General features: G+C 38.2%; 1 protein-coding gene across 1 annotated transcript in view; it reads left to right on the top strand.

The window, feature by feature from the left end:
• Positions 1-16807, top strand: part of WDR27 (WD repeat domain 27) — a 79828-nt gene that overhangs the window by 49210 nt on the left and 13811 nt on the right. The window contains exon 23 of the mRNA XM_088143220.1: positions 7792-7890. Within this exon, the coding sequence (XP_087999346.1) occupies positions 7792-7890 (99 nt within the window). The remainder of the gene's footprint in view (positions 1-7791; positions 7891-16807) is intronic.

The following is a 16807-nucleotide window of genomic DNA, read 5'->3' as shown; positions in this document are numbered from 1 at the left end:
ATCAATGATACTAGCCTTCAGACATGGAAGGCTAGAAATAGATCTTTTACGTAAGCTTCCTCTTCCCAATAACTGTGTAACAGTGGTTTGTAATTTATTTGCATTTATAAAACATAGTGCTTTCACCTTGTAAAATATGTGCACTGAACAAGATGCCAAAATAGACAATGCAACTAAAGATATTAATCGCAAACTGCCTTCCATAATCCTCCAGGGTTTGACAAGGAAGAATATGTGTTGGCAAGATGGCTTAAACCAAAATTAAAACCATATTTCCTTTTGGCATAAAAACCCATCACCATGCAAAGTTATTGTAAACAAAACTTGCAGGTGCTTATCCTGCTGTTTCTTACTTGTAAAAATAGGTTAGAGACCTCTAAAAATAGGTTGGCATGGTTCTTCATGGACTGAAGCCGTGACTCATGATGGTTAAACTGTAGTGGATTCCAATTAATTAACATAGTGCTTTCTAATACTGTTTTTATTTTATTAATTTGCTTTGAATGATTTAAAGAACCTTTAAGTTTATAATAAGATGAGCAAAGACAGTATAAATAGAAGTTTTTACTCTTTATTGAAGAGTTATCAGTTTGTCTCTTGCTTCTGTACTCCTTACCCTTGTACCTAACATCGTGCTCAGTGAAGCTGTATGAGGTGGATCCAAATTCTCTGCTCAACTTTTGGGAAAGAAAGCAGTCTGTGGATTTCAGGGGCTTCATGTATCTCAGTAAGTTCATTTTTAGGCCAAAGAGTATAGGGCTATACTAGTACTATATGTCATTTTCTACATGAGCTCCCCTCCTGTGGAATGATCTACCACCAGATATAACACCTGAGCTCACATTTCTAATACTGAGAAAAACTCTGAAAATACGTTTTCCAAAGTTTTTAGGGACTGAGGCATGAGTAGTCAGATTTTTTTTTTTTTGCCATGTAATCAGATTATGACAATGTACGATACTAGATTTTATGATGATAATACTGTAATTGTTATAGTGATTAATATGGTTATGATGTTTTTTAGACAATTTATTTTATGATTACTGTATTACTGTCATGTTATTTGAATTTTGCTGCTTTTGAGTCAAAAGCAGAGTCAAAATAATTGAAGTGGCATAAAGGTGTGTGTGTATGTATGTGTGTGTGTGTGTGTGTGTGTGTGTGTATATATATATATATATATATATCACGATGATTATGGTAACATAGTCTATATTGCAGGGAGGAAGGGGAATGGATGCTCAAATCTGTTAAGGTTGTTGGATCAAGAGTATAGTTGATGATATGGTGCCTTTCTCATTTATTGGTTGCATGCATATTCACCTGTGAGGTAGACTGGGCAGAGAGAGACTGACTGGCCTAAAGTCACCCAGTGAACAGTGGTCAAGTAGGGACTTGGCCTATAGGTTGATGATGATGCTATCCATTCAGTCATGTCCGATTCTCGGCAATTCTATGGACCAGCTCTCTCCACATTTTCCAATTTTGTATGGCTTCTTTCAGTTGCTTTATGCTCTGGTTGGTGTTGGCTTTCATGGTGTCTTGTCACCATGTTTCTTGGCTGCCTCATTTCCTTTTACCGCTGACCATTCTGATCATAACTGCCTTTTCCAGTGAATTTGATCATATGACATAGCCGAAATAAGTAAGGCGGAATTTTGTGATTTTGCCTTCCAGCAATATGTCTGGTTTTATATGCTCCAGAACTTGCTTGTTTGTTACCTTTGCTGTCCAAGGAATGCACAGAAGCCTTCTCCAACACCACAGCTTGAATGAGTCGATTTTCCTCCTGTCTAGTTTTTTCATGGTACAACTTTCACAACCATAGGAAGATATGGGAAGCGTGATAGTGGGGGCTAATCTGCATTTAGTTGCCAGGCTGATGTCCTTGCTTTTCCATATTCGATTCGTGCGCATCAGTGCTGTGTGATCTAGTGCAATTCCACACTTTATTTCTGGACTGCATTCACTACTTTGATCAATCTGCTATCCTAGGAAAGTGAATTCCTGCATGCATTTGATCGCTTCACCAACAATTACTATTTTGACATTTCCATTCCTTGCAGTGGCCGTGAGCTTGGTCTTCTTGATGTTCAAGAAGAGGCCAAATTTCTCATTTTCTTCTTTATTCCTTTTGCTCAGATGTTTCAGGCCTTCTTTGGTTTCTGAGAGGAGAGTTGTGTCATCAGCATGTTGAAGATTGTTGATGCTCCTTCCTCCAATCTTTACTGTACACCAATTGTTCATTCTTCAAGTTCCAGCTTCCTCATGATCACTTTGGCATACAGGTTGAATAAGAAAGGTGAAAGAATGCAACCTTGCTTCACTCCTTTCTCTATCTTGAACCAGTCAGTATCTCCATATGGTGTTCGCACAGTGGCTTCCTGATTTGTGTTCAGTAACTGCACCAACTTGACCAGATGTGTTGGCACCCCCAGGTCTTCTAGGGTTCTCCACATGATCATGTTGTCATGATCAACACTATCGAAGGCTTTCTTGTAGTCAATAAAGCAGATGTAGATGTTCTTTTGATATATTCTTGAGATTTTTCCATGATCCAGCGTACATTTGCAATATGACCACAAGTGCCATGACCCCTTCTGAAGCCAGCTTGAGCATCTGGTAATTCCCCTTTGATGGTCAGTGCCAAACGTTATATGATCTTAAGGAGAATCTTGCTAGCATGAGGGATGAGGGCAATTGTGCAGTAATTGTAGGTAGGTTACCTAATCCAGCAGCTTAATCGCTACTCTACTATTGTTGAATGTCATCCAAGTAATACGGTGAGTAGATGGAATTATATTGTATTTATTGGTTAGAGAAAGGAGAATCATAAATATCATAGAGAATACAATCAGTGGTTAGAAGACAACAAGAAGTCCCAAGTCACAGTAACTATTCAGTGTGAAACAGATATTTAACATGATCTGTGAGACTTTGGATATGAAGGTATCCCTTTCTAAATTGTTTTAATTAGAGATTTAGAGCAGAATTTCTTTGACAGCAGATTTGCATATGTATTTCCTGCCATATAAATTACTACCAAATACCATTGTAACAGAGGCTTGGAGATAATTGCAAGTTAAAAAGCAATAGAATAAAATTCCTGGAACTTTTCTTTTTTGGTCTTTTTCTGTCTTCTTGGCAGCTTCTGCCCCCAGCTGCTTTTCTCACCTTCTGCTTTTCTACTTGAAATCACACAGAGATGCATGTGTTACAAGAGTCTGGCAGGGAGCCACGTTTGAAGAATGTTGTATACTTATGGTTAGAGACAGTAGGAACCTTCGCCATTGTGAATGCATGCAGTGGGATTGTGATCCAATAACCTACACCTTGACCCTTCAGTTATAGTGACAGGATCAAAAGTTGCATATATGCAGCATTAAACCTGTAAACCCATGAAGCTATTAAACCAAATCCATGTTGATCTGGAGATTAATACTCAAATGAAACATGGAATACACAAGTGAAATACACAAATGAAACTTTTGAGAAATTTCAAAAGAAGGAAATGTTGATAATACTCTGTGCGTATGTGTGTGGTCCAAGAATTGTTAAATATGCAAGTATTCTCCTCTTTCTCCCTCATATGTACATTACTGCAAGAGAAGAAAATGTATCCATTATTAAAAAATATGTGCATGTTGTTCACATGTGCACTGAGAGTGTATGGTTCTGTGTATATAGTATTATTCTATGCCCCTATCTTAGCTTCTTTTTAAATAGTTATGGAAAGAGATCAGAATATTACATTAATGTTAATGTAATTAATGTAATAATATTACATTAATAAAGGCGACTGGCAGGGTCCAGAAAGAGAGCCTTCTCTGCTGTGGCCTTATGGAATACTTTCCCCCCAGAGGTGAGGCAGGCCCCTACTCTCTTGTCCTTCCGGAAAGCAGTCAAGACCTGGCTCTGCCAACTGGTGTGGGATGAAAAAAGGTGCATCCAAGCCTGGGGGCAGCTAGCACCTTGAGGATGCTCCCATATGTTAACATCCTACTGATCATCAGCATCTTGGAAGATATTATTTGTGTATGTGTTTGGTTTTAATCTATTTTTACTGTGTTTTTATATTGTTTTTATTGTATTTTAATTAATATTCATTGTTGTTTTATTGTGAACCGCCCAGAGTCACGGTATCTAAATTTGAAATATAAATAAAATAAATAAAAATTATGCTGAACTGGACAGAATTTGAGCACAGCCTATAGAGATTGCTTACAACATAGTTTATATAAAAAGAGAATTATCCTCTCTCTCTCTCCCTCTCCCTCTCCCTCTCCCTCTCCCTCTCCCTCTCCCTCTCCCTCTCCCTCTCCCTCTCCCTCTCCCTCTCCCTTTCCAGTGGCAGAAAACAGAAGTACATGTTCATTTTCAGCTATCAGAATAGTATCATCAACAAAGGTTATTGATGTTCCTTTCTCCAGTTTTAAAACTATACTCATCTTCCAATCCAGCTTAATATACTGTATATTCAGTATATAGGATGAATAAATAAGGGAAGAGTGAGTATACAGCCTTGTCTCACCTCTTTGCCAGCATGCAGCCAGTTTGTATTGCTATGTTCCATCTGACTTCCTGATCTAGGTTTTGCATGAAGGTAGTGAGAATGTTCTTGGATTCCCATTTTTCTAAGCACATGGCTGGCACAATCAAAGTCCTTTCTATAATTAATAAAGAACATATATTGACTTTTCTTTACTATTCTTAGGCTTCTCGATTTCATTTCATAGTTCCTCTAGTTCAAACAATTCTTTATGCTCTCCTTCAAAATAATGGGCAGATGCTCTAGATTATATTATGGAAACATTGGCTTTCTTCTTTAGTTTTAGCTTGACTTGGAACTTGCACATGAGCAGTTTGTGATATGTTCCACAGTCAGTCCTTGGCCATGTGATGCTGTTATACAGGTAGTCCTCGCTTAACGACCATTCGGTTAACAATGGTTTGAAGTTACGATGGCCTCGGAAAGGGTGCTTTATGGCCTGTAAAGCACTTCTGGCCGTCATGAAATGTCCCCCCCCCCCGGTCACATGGCTGCATTTTGGGTGCTTGGCAATCAGCTTGCATTTATGACTGGTTACCAAGCCCCCCACAATCATGTGATCGCCATTTGCAATCTTCTATGCCAGCTTCCCCATTGGAAGCTGACAGGGAAGGCTGCAAGTGGAGGGGACACAGCAGTGTACAGGAATGAGCTCAAATCTTCAGGATATGAGCTCCGTTCCTTCTCACTGCCAAGAGGTTTCCCTTCCCCTCTTAGAGGTGAGAAGGAATGGAGCTCAAATCCTGAAGATATGAGCTCTGTTCCTCCAGCCCCGGAAGGGTTTCCCTTCCATCCATGGAGGGGAGGGCAAACCCTTTGGCGGGCTTTAGGAACATTTGAGAGTGAAAGGGCTGCCTGCTGGGAGGATTTCAGCTCTACATGGAGCTGAAACAGTCTGGCAGAGGCAGCCCTTTCATTCTCAAAAAGCTGCCTCCTGGGAGGATTTCAGCTTTGTGCCGAGCTGAAATCCTTCAGCAGACAGCTCTTCTGCTTCATCCACTTAATGACCTGGGAGATTGCTTAAAACTGCAACTGGGAGTGCCCAGATTGTGGTCATTGAGTAAAGCAGTCGTATGGGTGTCTTGCTTAACAACCACTTTGTTCATCAACTGAGATTCCAGTCCCAGTTGTGGTCGTTACATGAGGACTACCTGTAACTGAGCTCTTTCCTCTCCTTGTACCAACAATATGGCCTGGTTGATTGCTCTGTATTCTATCTGGTAACATCCATGTTTTTTGGTTGTTCAAAGACTGTGGTAGCAATGAAGGAATCACTGGATTGGCAGAAGGTGATAAGTCATTCTTCTGCTTAATTTCTGTTTCCTAGGCCATACAGTCCAACTACATTTTCCTTCTTAATATTTCCAATTTTAGCATTCCACTTTCCAATCATAAGCAGCACATCTTGCTTTCATGTTCTGTTGATTTTAGATTGAACTTGACCATAAAACTTGTCAACCTCCTCATTTTCTACATCAGTGATTGGAGAATAAACTTGGATAACCATCATATTAAAGGAATGTCAGTGAAGTCTAATTGGTATTATTTGGTCACTGATTGCATTGTACCCAAGTACTGTCTTTGCTATTTCCTTCCTAATTATGAAAGGAACACGGTTCCTTCTTTGTTTTTCATTTTCTTAGTAGTAAACAGTATGAGCTTCTAACTGAAAGTATCCAGTTGCAATCAATTCCAATTTGCTAATGCATAAGATGCCAACATGTAGTGGATTCATTTTGTTTTTCACTGTGTTGAGCTGTCCCATGTCCATGCTTCTTATGTTTCATATTTCTGTTGGAATTCTATCCTTACAGCTTCAGACACTTCTTGTTTTCTGCCAGTGTTGCTCCAGGCATCTGTTCACTTGTTTCACTTCCCATCTGTCATTTCATATTTCTAGCAGTATTGATTTCTCAGTTGGTAGTCTTTTCCAATTTTAATTCCCCCCCCCCCCCGTTATCACCCCATAGTTTCTACGGACAACCAAGTCACAAAATACAGAAAATACACACACACTGGCCCAGCAGCTAACTTACACATGGCCTTCATATAATCTGGACGCAAACAACAGTTTATTCTCACATTTAGTCAAAACATGTTTTGTAGATAAGTGTAGATTATTTGAGTTATTTAAAAGTACTTTGATATTATTTGTAAAATTATGTCTGAAAAACAGATACTGTAAATGTTTCTGGAAGTAGTTGAACTATTAAAAATATAAATATTAGAGGTATTAGATAGTACTAGTTATATAAGATACTATTAATAGTATTTGAGTGGTAGTGGGTGGGGTTTTTTTTTTTTTTTGGCATCTTTAAGTCATTCTTGGCTCCTGGTGACTGCTAGGACAAGTCCCTGCAGTTTTCTTGGTGACGCTTTTTGTAAGTGGCTTGCCATTTCCTTGTTCCTAAGGGCTGAGAGAGTGCAACTGGCCCAAAGTCTCCATTTGGCTTCATAGTCTCCTGGTTTCTAGCTGGTACCTTAAACTACTACACAAAACTGGTTCTCATTAGTAATATTAAATACAAAATATGTGTCTTCTATAAGTCATAATAAAAATGTGATGAAAATTGATTTGTAAATTCATTTTGTGTTCACTTAGATATAATTTATGGAGAAGGCAAGCCTATGTGCTCTGGGAGGATTTCTGTGGGCTATAGGATACCATAAACCTCCTCTCTGCAGGCAACACCTCTTTTTACAAAAGGATTCTGTATTGCTCTGAGAGAAAGGTTATTCCAGTAGCACATGATGGTGCACATTGGGAGCCCACATTTCTGTAGATTCCTAAGCCTTCAGGACCTATGCTAACCCTAAAGTTAGCATAGTTAATGCACATGGATAGCAGCAGTTAGCAAATCAAAGCCCACTGCTTAGTGCCTGTCTTGGCTGCAATCAAGCAATAGGTTGCAGTGTTAGTAGCAGAGAGTCCACACTGGGGCTCAAAAAATCCAGGCTGTGACTGTGTGATCAAAGCCCTACCCCCTTTTTAGGTGTGCGTGAACACATCTAAAAAATAGGCAGGGCTTAACTTTTTTACCTCTCCCTCCCTCCAAATGTCCCTGAGCAATAGCTGCACTGTAGATCTTCCTCACCACATGCCATTGGATTGTCACTGACTTTTATATATGAAGGGCTGGAATTTTGACAAGTATACATTTTGCCAAGAGGGTTATTTAAAACAAAAATTCTAGTTCCTTGATGTGCTATTGGCAACTTTAAATATGTTTTTTTTTCCCCAGGCTTACATATATGAGAAGCATTCCAGCACCTATTCTTATAAACTGACAGGACACACTGAATCTGTAATCAATGTGGCTTTTAGTCCATCATCTCCCCAGGTATTTTAACTTTTTCCTTTTTTGTTTTTTAATAAAGTCTAATTTTTAAATGCTTGTAGTGTTAATCAAATATTGCATTGCCTTCCTTTCTCTGTGCTTTTTCATTTTCCATTATGATTCCATTCAGGATCAATTATTTTTGCCCTTAGGTTAGGTTAGGTTGGCAGTATATTTGTTATGTGAAAAAAACATGTATTTAATTTCTGATTATGTGGAGGAGCAGAGCTTGATCATTGTGATTTTGGAGATTGTTTTTTCACTCAGAATTGAAAAAAATCCAGCCTACTTAAAGTCTATATTGATTTTAGATAAGCAGTGACTTGGAGATACTTGTCTGTTGGCTATAGGGAAATTGAGATGTAAGTTTTGCTTACAATTAATTTTTTTTATTCATCAGTATTTATTTAGGGTTGGCTGAAAGTAGATGTGGAGGGTTTGATTAAAATGAGTTTGAATTTTTAGGGCCAACTAGGAAACAACTGTAATTCCTTGTGACGCATATAGAAAATTAAGAAGAAAGATAAATACAAAAACTCTGTTTTCTCTGATTCTGTGTCACTTCCACTTATTCATTTAATAATCAGTAATACACAATTTTCCATAATTAAATTGCACTTTGTAGTGTTTGGGAAAATCTTTTCTTTAAAAAAGGTTACAAAGTTTTGGCTTTGCTTTCACATTGGTATTAAGTATTTTTTCATTTACCGCTCCTGTGTCTGCTGTGTATTTACTATCATATGAAAGACTGAAGCTTTTTTTATTAAAAAAACACTGACACACAGAGTTCTAATTGCAATAATTAGGCTGGCAAGGTAGAAAAACTTTCACGGAGGGAGCCTAGAGAACAAGCCAATTGCTCCCTCATTTTTCACTAAAAAGGGTGTGTTACCTGCTACCTAATATTCAGAAAATTTCAGCAAGAAGATTTAAAAAAAACAATAAAGCCTTTAAAAATTCCAGTAGCAAGTAATGGAAAAAATTATTAACGGTGCCTTTTGCAAATTCTGTTTATAAAACACACACACACACACACACACACACACAGAGAAAATCAACCAAGTCCAGCAAAGAAAAAGCAGTCATCACTTTACTTCAACAGTACAGTCCATAAATAAAATAAGAAAAAATGGGAATTACATTTCTTTACTATTTGCTTTAGGTGTTTCCTAGTTAAAATACCCAGTACACATATATTAAGTTGCTTATACCAAATAAAATGCTTATAAGTAATTCTGTGGATAGTTTTTGCTTTTGTCCACTTGTCTGCACAACAGCTTTCAGCAAACAAGTATAGTTGTTCATTTGGCAATTTGCATGAAAAAGAAAGCATGATGCCCACAGAACTTACAGAGGTAACTGTTACATTACAGCTCATGAATCTTACTTCCACACACCAGGCAGGAACTAGCTTAATTTTCTTGTGCCCCAAGGGCATGTGCTTCACCCATCACTTCCTCCTCTCTATGGACTCCAGCCAATAAATCCTTTAGTTAGCTAGCTACTTAGATGCCATCAAGTTAGTTTGACTCCTGGTGACTACTGCTATTTTATTGGCTAATGAAATTTCCAAATCTCCATGAGTGGAAGAATTTTTAAAAAAACAAAAGTGGGTTATCAGAACACTCCAGTGTTCTGTGAACAAAGCACTTCTTTAAGTACTGAGTTTGGGACAAAACTCTAGAATATGAGGTGCTCCAAGCTTTGAACACCCCAAAGGGCCATTTTGAGCACAAAACATTTCAAGCGTGGAATAATTTGCATATCCCTCCGAAGATGAGATGAAGAAAGTGATTTTTCTTCTTCTTTTTTTTTTTTTTAAAAAAAACCCTTTTTTTGAGAGGAGGAAAAAAAAACAACACCCAGAAATATATTTTGGGACATGCAGATTAGTTTAAATTGTCAGCTCTGCATGTCTATCCGTCTAAGCATCTGTCTGTATATAAATATAAACATCACAGTGTTTCCATTCATTGTGCTGTTTGTGCTATCCTGTTGTTCTATTTGGGTGCAGCTGACATTGACTGATGTTTGGTTATTGATGTTTCGTTTTATACACTTAACATTTTGCATCAGTAGTTTGCAGCATGCCAAGATGTCAGAAGCAATAACTGAGGCATAATAAACATTTATATTTTCTGTAGACAGCATCTGCCATGGAATAATTTAAAACATTGTATTCACTGAAGGAAACATGATGTATTGAACAAATGATACAGGAGCTGGGGTAGCTTCATTCAGAAATAACAGCTTATGAATAAGGACATCATCACTGCAGCCACAACGTTTTTGTATTTGACAGTGCAGCATTTCTTGAGCATATTTTAATTCAGACTAAATTTATTTATTTTATTAATTAAATTTATATGCCGCCTGACCCCCAGTGACTCTGGGAGGTAATCAAGGGTAATAGGACATCAGTTAAATGCAATGACCTGAAATGAAATGAAATGAATTAATTAAATCAAGGGTAATATGATATTAGCAGTCAGTATCAATTGTTTTCTTCCAACCATATTCATATTGTGAACATTTAGTTATTAGTACAGGATATTTTGTTTGTTCCTTCTTATTAGCAAAAATTTTGAATAGTGTCTAAAGCCAGTTCTTTGTGTGGAGTTGTGTTTGAATTTATTATTCCCAGTACTACTCTTCCTGTTTTAGGAATAGTGAAATTGTACCAGCGCTGCTTTTAGAACCTAAACAGTTGAGTCCAATTTCACTGAAGTCAGTTCTATGGCTCAGTAATTTGGGAGGTCCGAAAGCCTTGCCTGAACCACACATTGACCCAGTCTACATAGGTTAATTTAAATCACCTTTTTCGTAAGACAATTTTCTTTATATGCTTTCTCATTTGTTCCCTATTTTAGGGTAAGGGGCTGGGTATCCCACTGCCAAAGGAAAGTCTAGTAACAGAGGATTATTTATTAATTTGTACATGCATAAATCAATGAATATAGTGGCCACTTCAGAGATACTAGGCAGTGATTAACTCCCATTTTGAGGGCTTGTTTGCTCCCCACACCCATCTAATGCTCCTACCCCTTCTTTTAGATTCTTATAGATTTGTATATGTACTTTCTGTTTTAATATATTCTAGCTTTTCATAATTTTTTTTAGACTCTGATGTATCTTCTATGCTTTTTAATTGACTGTATCCCACTCTCCTTATGCTGGTCTATGACCATAATAAAGATTTGGTTTGGTTTCAGGGCTTGTTTAGGTTTGTTTCTTTTGTAGAAGCTAATAATACAGGACATACCCAGCTAAACAGCTGATCTTGAAAACTAATCAGGGTTGGAGTAAGTTAGTACCAACAGGAAATATCAAATATCCAGGAAGATAGTAATAAAAAAGCAGTTTCAAACTCTTTCCAAGAAAATTACATGGACACATTCATGAAGTCACCAAGAGCTGAGCTTCACCTGGAGGCTTTTTTTAAATGTAGTATATAATAATAGTATCATGAAGATGGAAGATATTTTTCATATCCTGGGGCTCCTCCAGTAAATTGATTGGCAGTAGTCTCAGGACATACACCAGTTCAGCGGTCTCGTCTAATGCCCTCCAGGTCATTTTTTGTAGCCCACATGGTTCTTTCTAGGCTCTGAGATCACTGTCTAGCAAGCCCAGGGCACAGAGTACCATGTATCTATGCAAGCTAGACCAGGGGAAGTGTTCCAGGAAGAGAAATAGTCTGGGAACAGTAGCACTCTGGCAACTCTCTTTGGCTTGATCTGGTGTGTCTTTTGGCAAGGGTGGAGCCTGGTGAGCTCAAAGCTAGTCGTGTGACTAGCACCACTCTCTAGGAACCTCCACCATCTCTTATACTCCATAGAACATGGGGGCAGCATGTGGCTTTCTATGCAGGAGCAACAGGAAGGCAAGGCTTGGCTAGAAAAGATGGGTTGGGAGGCTGGGTCTGACCAGGAGATTAGAGAAGGCTGCCAAGAAACAGATCTGGTCAACCAGGCAACAGGTGGGAAAGCAGCAAGCAAGGGAAGAGGGAGGGAGGGAGGGAGGGAGGGAGGAACTCTACCAGTAAGGAGAAAGAAGAGAAGGACAAAAGAGAAAAAAAAAAAAAAACAAAGGAAAGCAAGGAGAGAGAAAGAAAAATGAAGGAGGATTTGGGCAGCTCCTAGATGGGTGTCCTAGATTATATCTTGAACAAAAACAACCCAATAATATAACCAAATATTGGTGTTCTGAATAATGGAAAAAGGTACCTGTTAACTGGCCAATGTGAAAAAGCTGTTTCACAGCTTTTCATTTTTGAGTTACTAGATGTTTTTGTGTCTGTGTATGAAATCTTTTCAGTGCTGTGGTCCTTGGACAATGAATTAGTCCTTGTGCAATACTTGTGGCAATTTGAGATTGAGACTCCTACACTAAATAGTTCTTGGTGTGGCCAATAGATACCCTGTGGAATTTGCTATGCAAAGTGCATGAAGTTAGCTTTAAATAGGGTTCAGTAAAGGATTATAGTGGTAGTTGATGCTAATTGGGGGTTGTAGGCCAGACTGGGTAATGGTAATGAGAACCCAGTGTAGGTGGGCAAAGATACAGTTGGCTGAAATTTTAAACAGAATACTAAGCACTGTAATTGCTCCCAGAACCAACATTGCTAAACTTAACATAAATAAATAAATAAATAAGAAAATCTAATGCACAACCGTGGTTGAATGAATCAGCATTTCTTATGTTTCTGTTTTATATCTAATGATAATGATAGCTTTGCTGTACTAGTGGAAGTTGCCTCTAATCATTAGTTGTTTTAGTCCAGTACTATCTAGCGCACTGACTCAGGTTCATTGCCTTTTTTATTCTCTGTTACATTGGAAAATAAGATTCTTATCCTGAGCTCCAAGACTGACATTTTCATCTCATGCCCTCAGCATATAAAGTATCTGCAGTCATCATTAGAAGTGCTCCAAAATTCTTCTTGGATGGATTTGAAAATGATCTTCATTCTGAAAATAATGAAGTGTGAGATGATAAAATAATTTTTCCATATTAATTTGAATGTTTAGAAAATAGTGTCCACAGTAGGTTCTTCCATCCCTTCTTGCTAACCTATCTCCCAAAAATGTCTTCCATGTTTTCTTTTCATTTAACACAGAACTGCCTCTCCTATTGTCCACTAGGCTTTACGGTGACAGAGAAAGGGAAGAGAGAAGAGAAAAAGTTCTATTTTCTTTCTTTTTGTTCTAGTATTCCTATCACAAACACTAGCTAGCTCTAACATTCATCACAACAAAGTAAATACATCAGACAATGGACCAATACCCAGGGTGAATTGAGATAAACCTGTATCTGCTATTCTCTTGACCCATCACTTCCTTTTGTCTAAGGTATGTTGCTCTCAGAAACACTTTGCTACTCCTCACAGGCAGCTTATATGGGGAGTCCTTAAAGAGGGGCATTTTAAACTGCTTGCACAGCTGGCTGCTGTGGCTTTCTTAGAGTGCATCATTCTGGTGATTGGTCAGAAGGTGAGTTGTTGTTGACCCTGGGAGGGAGCAATGGATCCTTTTGCATTGAGTGGCCGTTGCCCCTGGCAACCACTGACATAACAAACAGGTGATCAAAGAAAAGGAGAGGAGACATTTGGAGATAGAGGGCTTCTGAGACTTAAGGATAGTATTTAATGTCCAGCTCTGCTTAAAAACATGCCTTTTGTTTGAAATGGACTAGAAGGCCTCAGAATTCATGTCAGTAGCTATTGGATAGAATAAACTCACTTCAGGGTGGAGTAAGTGCTCATAATAATAACGAAAAAAATCAAATAAGGAAATAGAGTTTTTTTTAAACCAGTTCCAACATCTGAAATATCTAAGTGCAGATTTTTGGCAGCACACGCCAATCCTCCTAAAAACCTGTAATTTTTGCATGCAGTATTCCACCTTGAAAGCAAACATCAGGAAGCAGTTTTCTGTGCAAATCTTATAAAAATGAAATCATTCAGCTTGAAACTATTGATGCCAAACTTTATGGAATCTTTCCAAAGGTAATTTGAATGCCTGTTTTTCTCTTAAGATAGATTGCATGTTGATTGGAGAGAATGGGCTAATACACTTATTGAAATCTTCTGTTTTCCTTTCTGCCAAATGTTCTAGCTTTCCATGTCAGCTTTAACATAACAGCCAATAAGAGAGGCATAGGGTTCTGTTTTTCAGAATACTTACTGAGATCTCATATGTGACAAAGGACCAAAGTCATGCATATATTAGTTATGCTGTATCCAAGAATTATGTTAAAGGTACATGAGTTCAAGCCCCAATGAGTAAATATGCACTTTCATGTGTACACACCCGCATCCTCCTCCCCTTGGCCTCTCTTCACTTGCACCACACCACATCCTCCTTCCCTCAGCCTGCCTGCGCTCACACGCACCCACACCCTCCTTCCCTTGGCCTTCCTTTGCTCGTGCTGTGCCCTCCTTCCCTTGGCCGCCCTTTATTCGCGCCCCACCATGCCCTCCTTCTCTTAGCCTCCCTTTGTTTGTACCGCACTACGCTCTCTTTCCCTCAGCCTGCCTGCACTCGTACACACCCACACCCTCTTTCTCTCAATGACTACACCCCCTCCCCCAACTCATGCGGAGCCTGTTCCAGGTCTCCTAGGGACTCCCCCAACCCACTCTGGCACCCCCACGCTCCTTACCTGGGACTCCCACCGCTTCCCACTTAACAACCTGCACATCTTGGGGTTACGATGACAACCAGGACTGCCTGGATTGCTGTTGCTAAGTGATGCGGTCACATGACATCATGCTGTACAACCCCATTGCTTAGTGGTAGTAATCCCAGTCCCAACTGCTGTCATAACCTGAGGACTATCTGTAATATATTCTGTTTGTGCCTGAGCCCCAGCAAACTTAACCAGGAGATGGTTAAACAGCATTAGGATTCTGCTTTTTAATATTGAAGCAAAATAATAGAAAAATTATTAACCTAGCTGAAATTGTCAGGAGCTAAGGACAGTGCAAACTGTTACATTCATTTGTGCTTCCAAAGGCATCTGTTGTAGCAAGAGTAATTTAGAATAATTATAGCCAAGCAGTGTTAGGTTTATTTTTCTTGTTGGAAGAATCTCATTCCTCAAATTCAATATATTTGTGTGCTATATTTGTGTGACGATGGTTTGGCTGCTGACTCTGCCATGATTTGCAAAATATTTTCCTTAAAGGAAAGTAAATGGCTTGGTAACATGATTCTTTTATGATGTGGGCATAATGAGGCTGACAGAACTAAGAATATAATATGTCTTTGAGCAACAGGCTACATGAACTCACACACTAGAAATACCAACCGTAGAAACGTGCCACATTGTTAATTCTAATTCATTTTTCCACAAGAAGAATCAAATGCAAATAACTAGTTTAATAAAATAAAAATAAAACATAAATTTTAAAATAGTGGAAAGGGGAACCACCTAGAGAAGTTGCACCATTTATTTTCAAACCCCAGCATCTCATCTTGATTGAGTTTCTTGAGATGTACTGTACATCTTTATTAATTAATTTGTTTTCATGGGACTTTCTTTTTTTACTTTGATATTGCCAGTTGGGCTTGCTCTTATGTAAACAGATATAGCAATGCAACCTGGGAAGGCTATTAAAGGATTTTGGTAGATTGAATGGCTTTTTGAAATTATTAGTCAAAATAAATTTGCATACTATTCAAATTGCAATGCAATTACAATTTTTCATACTAAAACCATTTCACCTTTGCTACCTAATAAGGAAAATATATCAATTTGTCAGAAGGGAGAAAATCCTTCTTACTTTTTTAAAAATTCATTCTGTTGTATCATATCCAAAATTTTGAAGTAATTTCCTTCACAGGGAAACTATTTAATTTAAACTCCCATATGCCAGGAATTGCCCAATCTTTCATAATAGCATTCCCGTTTTACAGAAAAAGCATAAATCAGAAAATGTTCTCCAGTTTGTTTGAGAATCCTTATCAAATCAAACTTCCATAGTCAGTATTCCAGTTATTTTGTTCTTTTGTTTCATTCTTCTATTTAGCAGAATTATCTTTTCTTAGAAGAAAGCATTTTCCTAAGATTAAGCAAGCCTTGAGTAAACCATAAAAATTCTTTTGCATATTAATGCAGTTTAATGCGACTTTCTGCATTAATCCAAAAGTCTCTATTTATTTTTCAATACGTACTTTCACCAATCTCCCATTTCAAAATCCACAAGTCTGTCATCTTTCCTCAATTGAGGAAAGTTTTAGTTTTCATACATGTTAAAAGGCAGATGCTAAATATCACAAGTACTTCTAAAAGTGTCCAGAGAAATGTTTTGATGTCTGACAATGAAAATGTTTCCATTCAGCAAGAATACCTCTTTCAGATGGCGCTGTCCCAAATTTATCAAAGATGAGGGATCATGGGGATTCTGTCAGAAATTGGGGGGGGGGGGAACCTTGAAAATCCAGTCAACTGAAATCATAATATGAATAGCGGCATGGCAGTTTTCCAGCTGTGGTTTGGAAAAATAACGAAAGATTCAATTCCATCTTGGTTTCCCATTAAATGAAAGATGCTATATGGTAAAATCATTTGATTAGCAGTAGCACTCAAGCTTTCTCTTTGGAAAATGCATGGTATGTGCCAGGAATGGGGAATCTATATTAACCCAAGGGCTGAATTAGCTCCAGGCAAATTCATTGGGACTTACATGCACTCTGAAAAGTGGACCAGGAATTAAGCAAACAGCTTGCAAGCTAGAGAATATTCTGCCCTCATCCTGTCCCCATATTTGGGTTGGGGGTGGAAGATAACCCATTATCTACGATCTCACCAGTATAGAGGCTTGTCTCTTCACTGTTCCAGTCATACAACATTGAAGTTTCCTAGAGTTTGCACTTAGTTACAGCTTTTAAAATTAAAATAACAACACCATCTTGTC

This window comes from Python bivittatus, unplaced genomic scaffold (genome assembly GCF_059951505.1).
Source record: "Python bivittatus isolate LINGU-HERP-01145 unplaced genomic scaffold, Pbiv_v1 ctg000020_np1212, whole genome shotgun sequence".
Taxonomy (NCBI): domain Eukaryota; kingdom Metazoa; phylum Chordata; class Lepidosauria; order Squamata; family Pythonidae; genus Python; species Python bivittatus.
The sequence above is the reverse complement of the archived record's forward strand: the minus strand, read 5'-3'. Positions and strand labels throughout refer to the sequence as shown.